The sequence below is a fragment of the Rutilus rutilus genome (genome assembly GCF_951802725.1).
Source record: "Rutilus rutilus genome assembly, chromosome: 5".
Classification (NCBI taxonomy): Eukaryota; Metazoa; Chordata; class Actinopteri; order Cypriniformes; family Leuciscidae; genus Rutilus; species Rutilus rutilus.
The window spans coordinates 48,912,474-48,928,881 of record NC_140213.1 but is presented as its reverse complement, the minus strand read 5'-3'; the positions used below and the strand labels follow the sequence as shown (position 1 = coordinate 48,928,881).

The 16,408-nt window shown below is 38.3% G+C and overlaps 1 protein-coding gene across 1 annotated transcript in view; it reads right to left on the bottom strand.

Moving 5' to 3' along the window:
* hcn4 (hyperpolarization activated cyclic nucleotide-gated potassium channel 4) overlaps window positions 1-16,408 on the bottom strand; it is a gene marked incomplete at both ends in the record, with an annotated part of 91,421 nt that overhangs the window by 32,892 nt on the left and 42,121 nt on the right. The window contains 2 exons of the mRNA XM_084408483.1: window positions 6,683-6,901; window positions 11,643-11,804. Coding sequence (XP_084264609.1) covers window positions 6,683-6,901; window positions 11,643-11,804 — 381 coding nt within the window. The remainder of the gene's footprint in view (window positions 1-6,682; window positions 6,902-11,642; window positions 11,805-16,408) is intronic.

Sequence of the window (16,408 nt, the reverse complement as noted above, 5' to 3'; positions counted from 1 at the left end):
CTAACGACAAATAATTCATTTCCATTGAATCTTTAATCGTGCTTCCCCCTCAAACCTTAATACCGCCACAGCAAATGTTTTCTCATAATGTCCTCAAATATAATGCAAAACAAAAAAAACATATTGGATAGGCCATTAAACTAGTAGGACTTCTGTGATTTTACGTCATCTTCAAATCAAGAAATCTCACAATCTCCCCAAACGGGTTGAATAAGCCGTGCCGTGCCGCTGCTACAGTGAATACATAAGCTTTAGGCATTAAAGATTCACAATGAAGTATCACACAACCTGAACCAGTCATAAGCCAAATGCTCCATTCCCACCACATGAATATCTAATATAAGGACAGGATTGAAGGAGAGAGATTTTAAGGAAATGATCTGTATGCCATGCAGCACAGAACAGTATTCGTGTCAGTGTTTAGATCACAGTCAGCAGAAAAACATAATGCCGTTATTCACACAGCGCCTGGAGATGTTGAAAATGCATCTCGTCTGCTTTCTTATTCCAGTCAGAGTGTAAACACAGTTAACACACCGATCCGAAATCACAAACGAGATCTGTTTAACGTCTCAGACTTAATGTGGAGCAAAGTGTTCGGTTTCTGAGATGCATGAACTTAAAATAAATACAGCATGTTATGGACTCAAAATCACCTGTCACGTCCTCATTATTAGAGGGATGGTTGATTATGATTTGACTTTTCTAACTTTAGTTAGTGTGTAATGTTGCTGTGTGAGCATGAACAACATCTGCAAAGTTACAACGCTCAAAGCTCAAAGCAAAGGGAGATATTTGCTTTTAAAGAAATCACTTTTTAAGGACTACAACAAACGACTGGTAGAGAGTACACCACATTCCTCCCGGGTTAGTGACATCACAAACCCTAGAATTTACATAAACCCCGCCCCCTGAACACGATTTATAGATTATCAAGACAGAATATGCTAATCAATGACTAGAAGATAACTACACATCAGCTTCATAAATTCATCAACTAATCATTCAGAAATGTCCTGTTGCTTCTACATGTTGTCACTTCTTCTTGAGTCTCTCCATTATTGTCTGAATCCGGTTTGAACATAAAAGGCTAAAAGATTTTGAAGTTTTCAGAGCATGTCTGTGTGAGGTAAAATGACACAAGCTGTTGAAGCTCCGCCCCCTGTGCCGGGAGCAGCGGCTCATTTGCATTTAAAGGAACAGACACTAAAACAGTGCGTTTTTCCTCAAAAAACGACAAATTTAACATGCTATATACAAATATCTGTGGGGTATTTTGAGTTGAAACGTCACATACACACTCTGGGGACATCAGAGACTTAATTTACATCTTGTGAAAAGGGCATTATACCACCCCTTTAAAGTATTTCTCATCTGCATTCTCACATAATCCTGACAGAGCCAAATAGAAATTTCCCTTCAGAAGTTTAAAGGACAGCGAGTTTCATTCACACTCGCTGAGGTCAGAACGGCCGTCACGTAATCTCACTCCGTTCTCATTCACTCGACTCTCCGTGTCTTTACCCTTATGAGACAAAAACAATTTCCTGAAAAAGTCAAGAGGTTGATGTAATTCTCACACTCATGATTTCCCATCATCCTCTCTCGAAGGGCATCCCAGCTCACTCTTCATGTGTATCTGTGCTTTTCGTCCGTCTTTTACTGGTACTATTGCACACATTTAGGGCTCAGTGATCAGATTCCACTTTAATGGTGTAATTAAACTGTAATAATCCAAAAAGATGTCTAATCAATTGAATTAATAAAACCTCAACAATTTAACAAGATATAAAAATGTTAAACAATAGTCTGAAGTCGGGAATTCTGTGTTGTTCGTTTTTAATTTTGGATTCTGTGCTTTATGATTTAATTTATTCAAATTGTAATAATATTTAGAAATTATAGTCAATTCTGTGTTGGATTCTGGTTTATGATTTAATTTTATTATAAAAAACGGTGGTAATCAAATGAATAAAATGCATAAAACTTGCATAAAAATGCATAAAAATGCCTGCTGCACAACAGAGGTTTACATTCTAAATTAAAACGTGGATGAAAAACTAAAAATAATGTTTAAATAGACTGTTTTATTATTGTTGTTGTTATTATTACTTTGAGAAGTAAATTCTACAGTACAATAGTAATATACTTCCGTCACAATTTCTTCAAGTTGAACCTATTTTGCCGGCTTGCGTTTGTGTGTGTATCTGCCGATCATTTTCGGAACTTTTATTTTGGCACTACATAGCATCTACACTCAAATCTTTCCCACCACCTAGAAACGCCCTAGCAACCACCCAAAAACCTTTACAAGGACAACTCAGACTCTAAGACCCCTGCATCTTCCCTTTGATCTTCACTTTCCCCTTTTTTATATCTTTTCCATCTCTGTGCTTCTCAGTGTTTCTGTCCCTCGGTCTCTCAACAGATGGAGGACCACGTGTTGATGTGCCCATGGTGAGGTGGGCATCAGGGAAGGGACCCGCCTGGCACACTGTACCACGAGTGAGCCGAGGTCAACAACTGATACAGGCCCAGTGTTGGGGAAAGCTACTTTGAAAAGTAATGCATTACAGTATTGCGTTACTCCCCCTCTGGTGCTCTTCAGTCATTGCTGACCGAAAATATTTACATTTGTTTTTTTGTTTGTTTTTTTTGTTAAGGTTTTGGCACTTGCTATGTGAACACACACACACACAAAAAAATCATGGACATGATTCGAACAGGTTAATTGGTCCTGAAATAAACACTTGTGCTCCTCGCAGTCAGCATTGAAAATGAATGGGAGACGAATTCCATCTAGTGAAAACGTTTGGTACTGCGGCCAAATAAAATCTTACTGAAAGCTAATTTTTTGAGATATCAGGCTCAAATTTTGTAACTTGTTTAGATTTATGGCTTTGATTTTCTCACAGTTTTAGAGTAAAACATGTTTTTGAAAATATATATTTCATATAAAAATTTAAAATAGTATTTTTGCACATTTTCATAACAATAAATGTAAAATTCTGTAACTTTTTTTACATTAACTTAAAAAAAAAATCTTCCAAGTGTCATCTTTGAAAAGAGAGCAAACTTAAGTCTGTGCTCTAAAGCATTCAAGATTTACGCCAGTTTAAGTTGGAAATTAAATTTTCAGGTCTATGCTCAAAACGTGAATAAATGGATTATAAATACAGCGAAAACATAATTTAGTACCATAAAATCCCCTAAAAATACAAAATATTAAATAAAAAACAGTATCGAATTAATTTCATTGAAATAAATAGAAAAAATCTGTCATTTTTGACAGACACGCGAAGAGACAAAAAAGTTCTCTTTTTGGGAAAATGTAAAGACCCTTTCACACCAAAAATTAAATAATACGCCTCAGGCTGAAGGAAATGTAAATTCATGCATGTACAGTAGAGACGCAGCTCAAACAAACCTTTCGGCTGTGCTGCCATTTCTTGATAATGGAAGAAAAGGATGCAGGAGAAGAAAGTTTGACACTTACTTCTCCAAAAAAATAAATAAATAATAATAACTTAAAAAAAAATCCAAAGTCATTTTTGCTTGTGGTTTAATTGAATCACCGAAGGTCAGCAGCAAGTACATTGGTCAATAAAGTGAGATTAAATGCATAAAATATTTGTTTTATTTGACACATTTAATAATAGGAGGTTTGCATAGTATTCTGATTTTGCATTTCACTGATTTTATTCATTTTGAGGAGTCCTGAATCTGTTTTTTTGTGCACTTACGATTTGTCTTAACATGAGGACAGGAGAGCCGTCAGTCAATAAATGGGAAAAAAAGTACTTTTTTTTTGTAAATTTTAAAAGTAATTCGTTACTTTACAAGTTACTTGAAAAAGTAATCTGATTACGTAACTCAAGTTACTTGTAATGAGTTACCCCCAACACTGTCCGGAACACTATAGATGTGCAACTACTAAAACAACTAGATTCTGATGTCTGGAGCACAAAGCTGCAGGATGACGCACATCCTTTTGGGTTCGTTTCAAAAAGCCATTCTGAATTTAATTTCAATCATCAGAGCTAAAGCTCTCTGCAAGCGAATATTAATATCTGTGCTCTCGAGTTGGTTGTTTATGGTCCGTTATAAGTCCATTATTGTGAATTAAAGTAGCCGGCAGGAACTGTGGTAATCACGTTAGCAAGCTAAGATGAGTTTAGAAGTGTCACGCTGTCGTCCAGCTGGACTGTTTTTCTCCACACACTCATATTCCACATAATTGACTTTCTTCCTTCACAGATTTTCTTGCTTCCAACCTTCATGAATATCCTGTTTTACCCTCACAGTTTCAATTGGTTTGGCCGGTCGATTCTGTAGATTTCACTATATATTCTGTTCTGATAATAAGAGCTACTGTGCAAAACCACCTAACAACACGATTGTGACTTTTTCATGGGCAAACACATTACATTTTTTAAAATCTAGTTATTTTCATAATTAACTTTGGTGTCACTACATAGCAACCCCCTAGCAACCCCCTGGAGACTATCCACAACACCCTTGTATCATGGTAGTGACATTTTTCACTATAATTCACTTTCTTTTTACACTGCATAGTAACCACCTAGCAATGCCCTGGAAACCACCCAGAACACCCTAGCAACAAGCTAGCTACTCCCTGGAAACCACATAGAACACCCTAGCAACAACCTAGCTACACCCTGGAAACCGCCTACAACACCCTAGCGTTATCTTCAAAGATTAACTTTGGTGTCACTACATAGAAAATACCTAAACAACCCCCTGGAAACCACCCGAAACACTGTAGCAACTCCCTGGAAACCAACCAAAACACCATAGCAACCCCCTGGAAACCACCCGAAACACTGTAGCAACTCCCTGGAAACCAACCAAAACACCATAGCAACCCCCTGGAAACCACCCGAAACACTGTAGCAACTCCCTGGAAACCAACCAAAACACCATAGCAACCCCCTGGAGACTATCCACAACACCCTTGTATCATGGTAGTGACATTTTTCACTATAATTCACTTTCTTTTTACACTGCATAGTAACCACCTAGCAATGCCCTGGAAACCACCCAGAACACCCTAGCAACAACCTAGCTACTCCCTGGAAACCACCCAGAACACCCTAGCAACAACCTAGCTACTCCCTGGAAACCACATAGAACACCCTAGCAACAACCTAGCTACTCCCTGGAAACCGCCTACAACACCCTAGCGTTATCTTCAAAGATTAACTTTGGTGTCACTACATAGAAAATACCTAAACAACCCCCTGGAAACCACCCGAAACACTGTAGCAACTCCCTGGAAACCAACCAAAACACCATAGCAACCCCCTGGAAACCACCCGAAACACTGTAGCAACTCCCTGGAAACCAACCAAAACACCATAGCAACCCCCTGGAAACTATCCACAACACCCTCATATCATGGTTGTGACATCTGCATGAGCAAACATTAACATTTTTATTATCTAGGTTTTTTTTCACTTACTGTTCCACTGCATAGTAACCACCTAGCAAGGCCCTGGAAACCACCTATAACACCCTAGTGTTATCTTTAAGGATTAACGTTGGTGTCACTACATAGCAGCCACCTAAGCAACTCCCTGGAAACCACCCAAAACACAATTGCAACTCCATGGAAACCAACAAGATCACCCTAGCAACTCCCTGAAAACCACCCAGAACACTCTAGTATTGTGTTAGTAACTTTTGCATGGGAAAACACAATTTTTTTTACAAATCTCTTTGTTCCACTGCATAACAACCAACTAGCAATGCCCTGGAAACCACCCAGAAGACCCTAGCAACAACCTAGCTACTGCCTGGAAACCACCTACAACATTCTTGCACTATCTTCAAAAATTAACTTTGGTTGTCACTGAATAGCAACCACCTAGCAGGTCCCTGGAAACAAACAAGATCACCCTAGCAATTCCCTGGAAAATACCAGAACACTCCAGCATCATGGTCATGACTTTTGCATGGGAAAACCCCATTAACATTTTTACAAATCACTTTTTGCTCTACAGCATAACAACCAACTAGCAACACCCTAGCAACCGCCTAGCATCTCCCTGGAAAACACCTACAACATTTTAGAGTTATCTTCAACAATTTACTTTGGTGTCACTACATACCAACCAACCACAACACCCTGGCTACCACCTAGCAACACCATAGCAACCACTTAGCAACTCCCCAGAAACCACCTACAACATTCTAGCATTATCATCAGAAATGTACTTTGGTGTCACTACATAGCAACCACCTAGCAACACCATAGCAACCACTTAGCAACTCCCCAGAAACCACCTACAACATTCTAGCGTTATCTTCAGAAATGTACTTTGGTGTCACTACATAGCAACCACCTAGCAACACCCTGGAAACCCTGGCTACCACCTATCAACGACCTGGAAACCACCCTTGCATTGTGCTTTTGACAGTTACATAGGCAAATACCATTAAAAATATTTAAGTCAGGTTATTTTTGCCATTGTTTTGCCACCACAGCAGATGTAGAAATTGTACACTTCACTCATAATTCACACATCATTCTCACGAGAGTCCCCGCCGTCCGCTCACCACGACGACAGATGCCGATCCCATAATGCACCACCTTCACAGGAAGCTTCCCCTACTGTTTTTGTGATTTCTTCATTATGTTAACCAGCTGGTCGTCACTCACCTTCTCCTGATATTGCCTGCGCGAGGAGTCCAGCGACTGGATCAGCGCCGTGGCGTGGCCAACAAACATGGCGTAGCACGTGGCGCCCACGATCATGCTGAGGATGGTCAGCCACACGTCTGTCATGCCGACGGGCGGGTACATGCCATATCCGATACACAGCATGTGGCTCATGGCCTTGAAGAGAGCGTAGGAATACTGCTGACCCCACGTGTCGTTCTGAGAGGAGAGAGAGAGAGCGAGAGACCATCACAAACACTTTAAGTCCACCTTATAGATCTATACCATGTTTATGTAGTGATAAAGTTAATATTCATGATATACTCACATTGACTTTGATCTATCTATGTATCTATCTATCTATCTACTGTCTATACCTATATATCTGTCTATCTGTCTCTATCAATCGCTAGCAAATCCTAGCAACTAGCTTAGGACAAGCTAGCAATGTGCTAATTCATGTTAGAAACATGCTAGCAATGTCATGCTAAATCATGCTAACCAAATGTCAAAACGTGTTAATGTGTTAAATCATGCTAACAATGTGTTAAAACATGTTAGCAACATGTTGAAACATGCTAGCAACATGCTAATTAATGTTAGCACACAGTTAAGACATGCTAAATCATGCTAACCAAATTTCTAAATGTGTTAAATCATGGTAACAATGTGTGTTAAAACATGTTAGCAACATGCTAGTAATGTGTTAAAACATGCTAATTCAGGCTAGCACTTTGTGTTAATTAATGGTAGCAACATGCTAATTAATGTTAGAATTGTGTTAAAACATGCTAGCAATGTGCTAATTCGTGTTAGAAACATGTTCGCAACATGTTAAATCATGTTAACCAAATGTTAAAACATGTTAGCAAAATGCTAAAACATGCTAGCAATTGGCTAATTCAGTGCTAGCAATGTGTTAAAACATGCTAGAAATTTGCAAATACATGCAAGCAATGTGTTAAAACATGTTAATCCATGCTAGCAATGTGCAAATCATGCAAATTATTGTAGCATTGTGTTAATTAATGCTAGCAACATGCTAATTAATGTTAACATTGTGTTAAAACATGCTAGCAATGTGCTAATTAATGCAAGCAACATGCTGTAACATGCTAATTCATGATAGCAATGTGTTAAACCATGTTAGCAAAACACACTATCAATGTGTTAAATGATGTAAACAACATGCTAAAACATGTTAGCGATATGTTAATTCATTCTGTCTGTCTGACATTCTCTCTAAAGAAAGAATATACGTGTCTTTAGTAAATCCTGACGTCAAAAGAGGGTTTGCGCTGCAGTGAGCTGTTGGTAAATCTGGCCTTTTGTGTGCATAAATAAAAATATACATCCAATATCATCAAAAGGCTGAAAAATATATTAAGGTATAATCTTTTCAGCTGCATGCATTGAAACAGAAAGTTGAAACACTTCCAGTGACTTCATGAATATGAATCCAGATTGACTCCTGAGAGTTTGGGCTGGGAGAAAACAGAAAACACAGTGACATAAAATGAAAATATGTACGAACGAGGCCGGAAAAGAGAAATGCGAGAGAGCTCCAGAAAAGTGGGTCAGCTATTTAGAAAGATGTGAATTTCTGTGTGCTTCTAAAATAGTGAATAAATTGCCCTTGTCCTGTGGATGTGTTTGCGAGTCCGTGAGGAATCAATATTGGCTCCGTCTGATGTGACATGTCCAGATTGCTTTCAGACTCATTTCTATAGAGGCTCAATCCTGAGAGAGCGACAGCTTATTACAGCGCTCCAAAAAGAGGAAAAAGATCATACCGTTTCATAATGACAGCCCCGTCACTGGAATAGCTGGATCTGACAACGTAAAGGAGCTGCGGGCGTCAAAAGTGAATTTGAAAAGATACAGTGTGCCACTATTTTACTTTAATACATGTGCATTTAAAATACTGAGAAAAATCATCACTTGTACCTCAATGTAAAGGGCAAAAGTGACGTCTGGAGGGGGTTGTTTTTTAAGCGCTTACAAGTTCGATAAATTTATCAAAATACGAGGGAAATATTTGATAAATAATTCAAATATGGAAAAAACAAAACATTAACTTGGTTAATGTGTTTATCAGACAATATTTGTTTTGTTTTTTTGGCAAAAAAGGCGAACTACAGCAATATATTTTTATTTTACTAAATGCATAGAAAGACAAAAAACTCTGTTATTAATATTTTGCTGGTTTCTCTCAGATTTTTGCATTTGTTCATAATTTCTTTGTATGACAGTCTGGTCGAAACACCTTCATTGCGTTATCTATTGGACTCTTAAAACGGTTACACTTTACGGTAACACATTTGTTAACATGAACCTACAATAAAAATACTTCTAAATCGTTTATTAATCTTTGTTAATTATAATTTCAACATTTACTATTACATCATTCAAATTACAAGTTGTATCAGTTAATGATAAGCTAAATAAATACTGTGTAAAAATGTATTGCTTATTGTTAGTTAATGTTAGGTATTGCATTATAGGGGATATATGAACATTTTCATTTATTAATTGCTTTTTGTATTGCCAATGTCTGAACAGCTAGTAAAGAAACTTCCTAGGTTGTCTAGGTTGAAAGCCTGTAGACTTTATGTGAAGGAAGTTTTTGCCAGGAAAATCATAAGGATGTGACGTTTTCGTGCTTATGCTCAATGACACATGATACGAATGCTTATACAATGTTCAGGATAACAGACATTCTGTACCGTAATGTTAATGTGTCATGAAAAGAAACATAGTCTCACATCGCCGGATCTATATAGTCTATAGTCTCAAATATACTTTATATCGACACCCAGTTCCAGGAATGCACTAATATTTTGTTGGTAGTACCAGTTTATAATAATTATTAGTTAACACTAAGTTGTCAACACTTCGGAAAAATAATAATTCGTCGTTACACTACATCCTTATGCATCGCTTTCTCCCAGGACTTTTACGTGCTTTTCCCAAATCACTGAAGTGACGTCGGCGTCCGGGTTAGCGGTAGCATTAGCCGTCAGGCAAGTGTTATTTAAATAAACTCCTGATGTACTTACAAACTTTCCAATGCCTCGTTTTATGAGTACAGAACCTATTTGTACTACTGTAGAAGTTCAGTACCATTCTGGGGATTATTAGTGGGGTAATTTACCAGATACAGCATTGGATCCATTAGCGCCTGCACTAAACCATCCGGCTGATATCTCTAAATAAGCTCTAACTTTAATAATGTTCAACCAAGGGGAGAAAAGGCTTCTGGGGGGTGTTTGTCTCGAGGTCATGGTGCAAAGGACCCTCGGTTGATTTTACTACTCCGAACCATCCCTTTAAGCGCTTGTGCCAATGTAAAAGGCCAACGTCCTCTTTTTTCTCCGCCTTACGAGAGCAATGTTTTGCTGACCTTTGAAAATAATGCGGAAAGCAAAACACTGGATAATCAGTTTGTCTGCATCTGCAACGCATCCATTGCATATCGCGCTGTTTTCCTCCCTTTTCCGGGTCAGAACGTCTACATCGGGTTGTTTCGGCAGTGTATAGTAGAGTGTAAATGCAAATATCGGATACGGGTCACCTTTAAAAGATGATGTAAGCGGGTCGTCAAAGAAATCGGATATAGTCAGCAAATCGGAAATGGGCATCAAGACCTGCAGTGTAAATGCAGCCTGTAGGCAATCACAAAAACACCAATTATCCCAATTAACACCACAGGCCTCGTCGATAAACTCCAGCGATACACGACGGATCCCGAGAGGACTTTTCTGCCATCCTCACACTCATCGGGTTGTTCAGGGTCGAGGCTCGGGTCTCTGGCATTCAGCTAGGAAACTAAATCTCATGGGCGTCAGGAACAAGACTGTCCTCTCTCTCTGGACGCTGGAGACTCGCATGTCCTCCTGACTAAAAACAGAAGGGAATTAAAGCCCAGCTCACTGGAGAACTGTCAATACCAGACGGATATCGAATTAAGGCTGGAGAAAAACCACAATCTGTGACACTTCACCTCTCTAACTCACCAGCCTTACGCAACAACACAGCTCACCGTAACTTACTACTTCTGCTAGGAGATGTCCACACAATATTGAATCATTATATGAGTCATTTTACATCATGGAAACCTATATATAGTATGATACAGTACATAATAATAAGTGGTTATTCATATTTAAATTTAAATAATCATGTTGTAATGCCTATTTTGAGAGTAAATCAAGAGAATGAAATACTTTTAATGATGAATGCAACTTTTTTAGGTTTAAAAATGACTAAGGCATGAATTGCAATTATACGAATGCACACATAAATAAATAAAAACAAAACATAAAAATACAGGTACAGTACAAATATAATTGCAATATATAATTGTATCCTTGTCCTAATTTGAAATGGTTAAATTCAACTAGGACGCAGGAAAAAATACATATTTATAATAATAAAAATGTATTAATAATATAATAATTATAATTAAATATTAAATATACCGTATAACGTGTGTGTATATATATATATATATATATATATATTAAGGTACTTCATCTCATTTTATTATTTTCTCTTTATATTTGGACTGTGATGGAAACAAACCAACAGATCAGATTAATAATAATAATAATAATAATTATGATAATAATAATAATAATAAAAATAATAATAACAATAATAGTATTTTTATTAGTAGTAGTAGTATTTGTTATTATTATGTGAATATTGATACTAACATTATAATTTAATGTTATTAATAAAAATGTTATATTGATATTAATATATTATAATAATGAAATTATGAAACAGTTCAGAACAAAAGACTCAAAAAACGATTATACAACAATATGACCGTCACATGACATGTCATACCGGCATACTCTAATCAATCGAGAGTAAAAGTAAATCATAACATGTGCATGCTTTGAAAGGGAAGCGATGACCGACGGAGTGTGTGTGCACACACACACTCACTCACCACCATCTTGTTCTTGGACACCCAGCAGTCGGCGGGGAAGTCTTGCAGCATCGGCACCAGGAACTGCAGACACCCGTCCCAGTGACACAGCAGGAGCATCATCCCAATCAGGTTCACGATTCGCACCATTGCACTGGCCAGGTCATAGGTCATATGAAAAATCTGAACAGGGCAGAGAAGGAGGACACACACACACACACACACACACACACACTGCTCAATCTGAATGTCACTGACATTTAAACAGGGCAGAGCATCACGCATGACACTGAGAAACACCATTTAATAACTCAGACATGCATTCTTCATGAACTGAACTGTAAGGAATGATGTGAATGCACAGGTAAGTAAAAAAACTAAAAATACAGATACAGGAATCTAAATACTCCATGCAATCAGGAGAAAAATAATTGCAATACACAGATTTTATCCACACAGTCCTAATTTGAAATGGCTGCATATTAAATCAACCAGTCGGAAGTAAATTTACATTTTGCACTAAGGCAGACAAACACCACGGTAAAATCTTCATTCAGCTGATACAGCACTGGCTATAATACAGCACTGGCTATAATACAGCACTGGCTATAATATAGTACTGGCCGAAAATATGATTACATTTATGTGTAATGTGTTAAAGATTTTCTGAGCATATTGCGTAGCTGTGCTGGAGTCAGTTGTTTTATTGGTTAAACATGCCAAAATGTGCCAACATCATTTTTGTCCAGGCTGTCATACAAAGAAATTATGAACACAAGCAAAAATAAGAGAGAACCAACAAAATATTAATAACTGAGTATGCTGTAGTCAGTGTAAGCTGTTTGTTTTCTATGCATTTTTCAATAAAAGTCAAACCTCTAGCTGTAATTTGCCTTTTTAGCCAATGCTGTCAAATAATGTAGTCAGATAAACACCTTAACCAAGTTTAGTATTTAGTTTTGCTTTCATATTTAAAATATTTAAAATTTATAATAATTTATAATAATATTTTACAAATATTTTCCTCATATTTTGCTAGTTTTATTGAACTTGTAGGGTCATTAAAAATAAATATCCACTCCTGATGTCACTTTTGCCCATTACTAATATATATAAATAAATATATCATATTACAGATCATTTCAGATTTAATATATAAGTATCCAAGTCTCAAGTAATCAAGTAAACAATGACTGTTTTAGTGTGTGTGTGTGTGTGTGCGTGTGTGTGTGTGTGTGTGTGTGTGTGTGTGTGTGTGTGTGTGTGTGTGTGTGTGTGTGTGAGAGTGTGTGAGTGAATTCAATAATTGAAAACAGGTCAGAACAAGTCTGGACTCCTTCCGTTCTGCTCTGAGTGACAGAGAGAGAGAGAGAGAGAGAGAGAGAGAGAGAGCGAGCGAGAGAGTGATTGTCTGATCCTGATGGTAAGAATCCTCTGGAGAAGCTGGACGTCCAGTTAAGTGTTAATGGCCTCCACAATTGAAAGCTACTTAATGTGAGTGAAGTCACGGCACGCGCTGTTAACTGCACCAGTGCTTATTAAAAACCACTCGAGTCCTTTAAAACACAGCTTTTAAAAGCTTATGTGAGAGGAGCGTGCTCATATGATGCCATTGTTATTGAGCAACGAGAAATCAGAACCAGTCATGAACAGTCTCTCTCTCTCTCTCTCTCTCTCTCGTCCTTGACCACCAATTACTGAGATGGTGATAATAGTTTGTACGTTTCTCTTTAGTAACTACAGGGCCCTATTTTAATGATCTAAGCGCATAGTCTAAAGCGCAGGGCTCAAGTTCACTTAGTGCGAGTCCAAATCCACTTTTGCTAGTTTAAGGACGGGAGAAATGGTCGGCGCTCCCGGCGCATGGTCTAAAAGGGTTGTTCCTATTCTCATAATGAGTAATGGGTGTGTTCTGACCCGCCTATAGGCACACATTACTAACGCGCTCTTTAAATATTGCGCCATTGACTTTAGACCAGGTTTCAGTCGGTCAATGGCTCAGTCTATTTCTGTTCCTCAAAATAGCAACTCTCCAATAATGCGCCTGAACACACACCTCGTTCTCAGACCAGCAGCCCATGGGAGAACAAATGGGTGCACATGCATTTGCTATTTAAACAACGTAGCGCAGGACGTGAAAATGATAACTGCGTCGGGCTGAAACTAGCAAAACACACTTGCGTCGCGCTTGGCGCTGCATTGCGCCGGGTGTAAGATAGGGGCCTTAGTGTGTATGCGCGTGACGTCACCGTCGGCCGGAGTGACTGTGGTCACACACACTGAGTGGCAGCATCTGTTTTCAGCGTGAATGTTGCGAAAACACGTCTAAAACGGGAAAGAGCTTTGAGATCGACTGTACAACTAGATTTGACAAGAAATCTGAGGTATATTTTCACAGACTGACGAAAGCTCCAGAACAGAGAAGCAAATGAATCGCTGCGATTCACAGAAACAACTGGATCCAGGCAGAGAAAGATTTCATTTTGTGTCAATATGCTGAATTTAGAGGTAAAATCATACACTATATATTGTATTGTTATATATTGTATAAACACTGTTTTTAAATAAACACTGACAAAAAACTACACAAGTTTTAGGGCTGGACGATATGATGATATATATAACACTGATATGAGTGATCACATGGATTTAGACCTATATTGTGTTTATATAAAGCGTTCACATGCAAATTAGCTTTATGTATTTCCCCGGTGTGGAAATCAGGCTCATATAAATGTGAGGAAACACGATTCCTGCTGCATGTCAATATCCATGATCACTGGATCTTTGGTAAGTTGTAAGAAACACAATATGGAGTCCAAGCTTTAGTTTAAACTGATAATCGTTTGTTTAACTGGCGTTTTCCGTCAGGAAAGTGACGTCAATGCATATCCTCTATTTCCAGTGCCAGGACACTGTAACGACACAGAGGTTCGCTCGTGGTTCTGGCTCTTTCTGAGCGCGGGGAAACAGCATGAGGTCGGATTAAATAATTGGCTCTCTGTAACATTAACTAGCTGTAAAAGCATCTGAATTAATCATGCAGCGTCGTGCAAAAGTCACCCTCATTACCGACCGTCTGCATTTAGTGCTGCATCATCACAGAGAGAGACACAGAACATGATGGAGATGAAACGAGAAGGACGGCTCATGTGAAAGCGATGATGCTAACTGAAGGATTGTACATTTAACGCCACTATTTTCATTCAGCTTTGGGGTCAATGACAAATACTGAGATGATAAAAAGGAAAAACCTCAATAAATGAATAGATCGATTCATGTCATCGACTCTTGGGTTGCATGAAGACGATAAAACATCAAGTCGTGGCACCATTTATCCAGATGTTGCTTATACTGACACAAGACCTTCAGAGAAGATAAGCTTAAAAAAGATTAAGCGTTGAGCGGTCTTTATGTTTTACAATTACAATAAAATTTCACTGGGAGTTATATTACCCATAAGAGAGTCACGATTTAGCAGGGAAGAGGTGAGGCTTGGATCTGTTTGCAGCTTTTATTGAAATGAAACATGAAGATAATCCACTATGATGGAAGGAGTATGAGAACAGATAAAAAAAAAAAAAAAACTGCAGCAGCTTTGCATCAAATACAAAGACAAAACCTGACAAACTGAGATGAAACACAGGGTTAAATGAGAAGCTAAACAAGACACAGGTGAAATCCATGAGAAACAAATAACAAACAAACATTGGACCCTGTTTTAACGATCTGAAACGCAAGTATCAAACGCGAAACGCAAGTAACTTTGTGGGCGGATCTCCCAAATCTAAAATGTGTTGGTCTGAAGTCGCTTCATTACTCATAGGTGTGGTTTGGGCGTAACGTGAAATAAACCAATCAGAGCGTCATCTCACATTCCCTTTAAGAGCAGGCGTGCTTGTTCCATGGCGGCTTGCTATTATAACGGCGGATTTGCCAGACGCACGCCAGGAGCGGTTCACAGCCGAGGAGACCGACGTTCTCGTCAGGGCCGTAAAACACAGAGAAGTGACGTTGGGGATGGAGAAACACACCCAAATTAGCTTCGGTTAAACAGGCGTATGATAATTTGGGTAAATGTGTATGCTAGATTTATGCCTATTTTTTCACATCTTCATGGACACAACAATGATTTCCCTCGTGTGGTAATATTTTTCCTTGTAATAATGTATGATTTGCAAAAATGTGAACGGCTGCGTCTGTGTAGATGAGAGAAGCAAAGTGTGTGTGTGTTGTGCACACGCTACATTATGGCCAAGCATGCGCCCTTAAAATAGCATCTGAACGGAATTGTTTTCTGAAACTGCAAAATAGCACCAATAACACGCCTCCTCTTTTCGCTGAACCACCCCCGGGAGCGCAAGTTCATTCCCTAATTTACCGACGTGCGTCTGTGTCTGTCGAGGGAAAAGTCTGCTGTGCGTCGGGTGCAAAATAGGAATGATACATGTGTCGGGGTACAAAGTCAATTGCGCTGGGTGCAAGATAAGACCCAGAGTCTCTGAATAAAAACAAAAAGTTACAATGTGACAACTGAAACCAGACGCACACACACACACACACACACACACACACACACACACACACACACACACACACACACACACACACACACACACACACGCACTCAAACACTCACTCACTCACACACACACACACACACACACACACACTCACAATTAATATATAATTTATTATACATTTTAATATTAAATTATATAATTAAATATGTAAATTGTATACATATTTACACATATATTACATATTTTATATTTATTAAATATAAT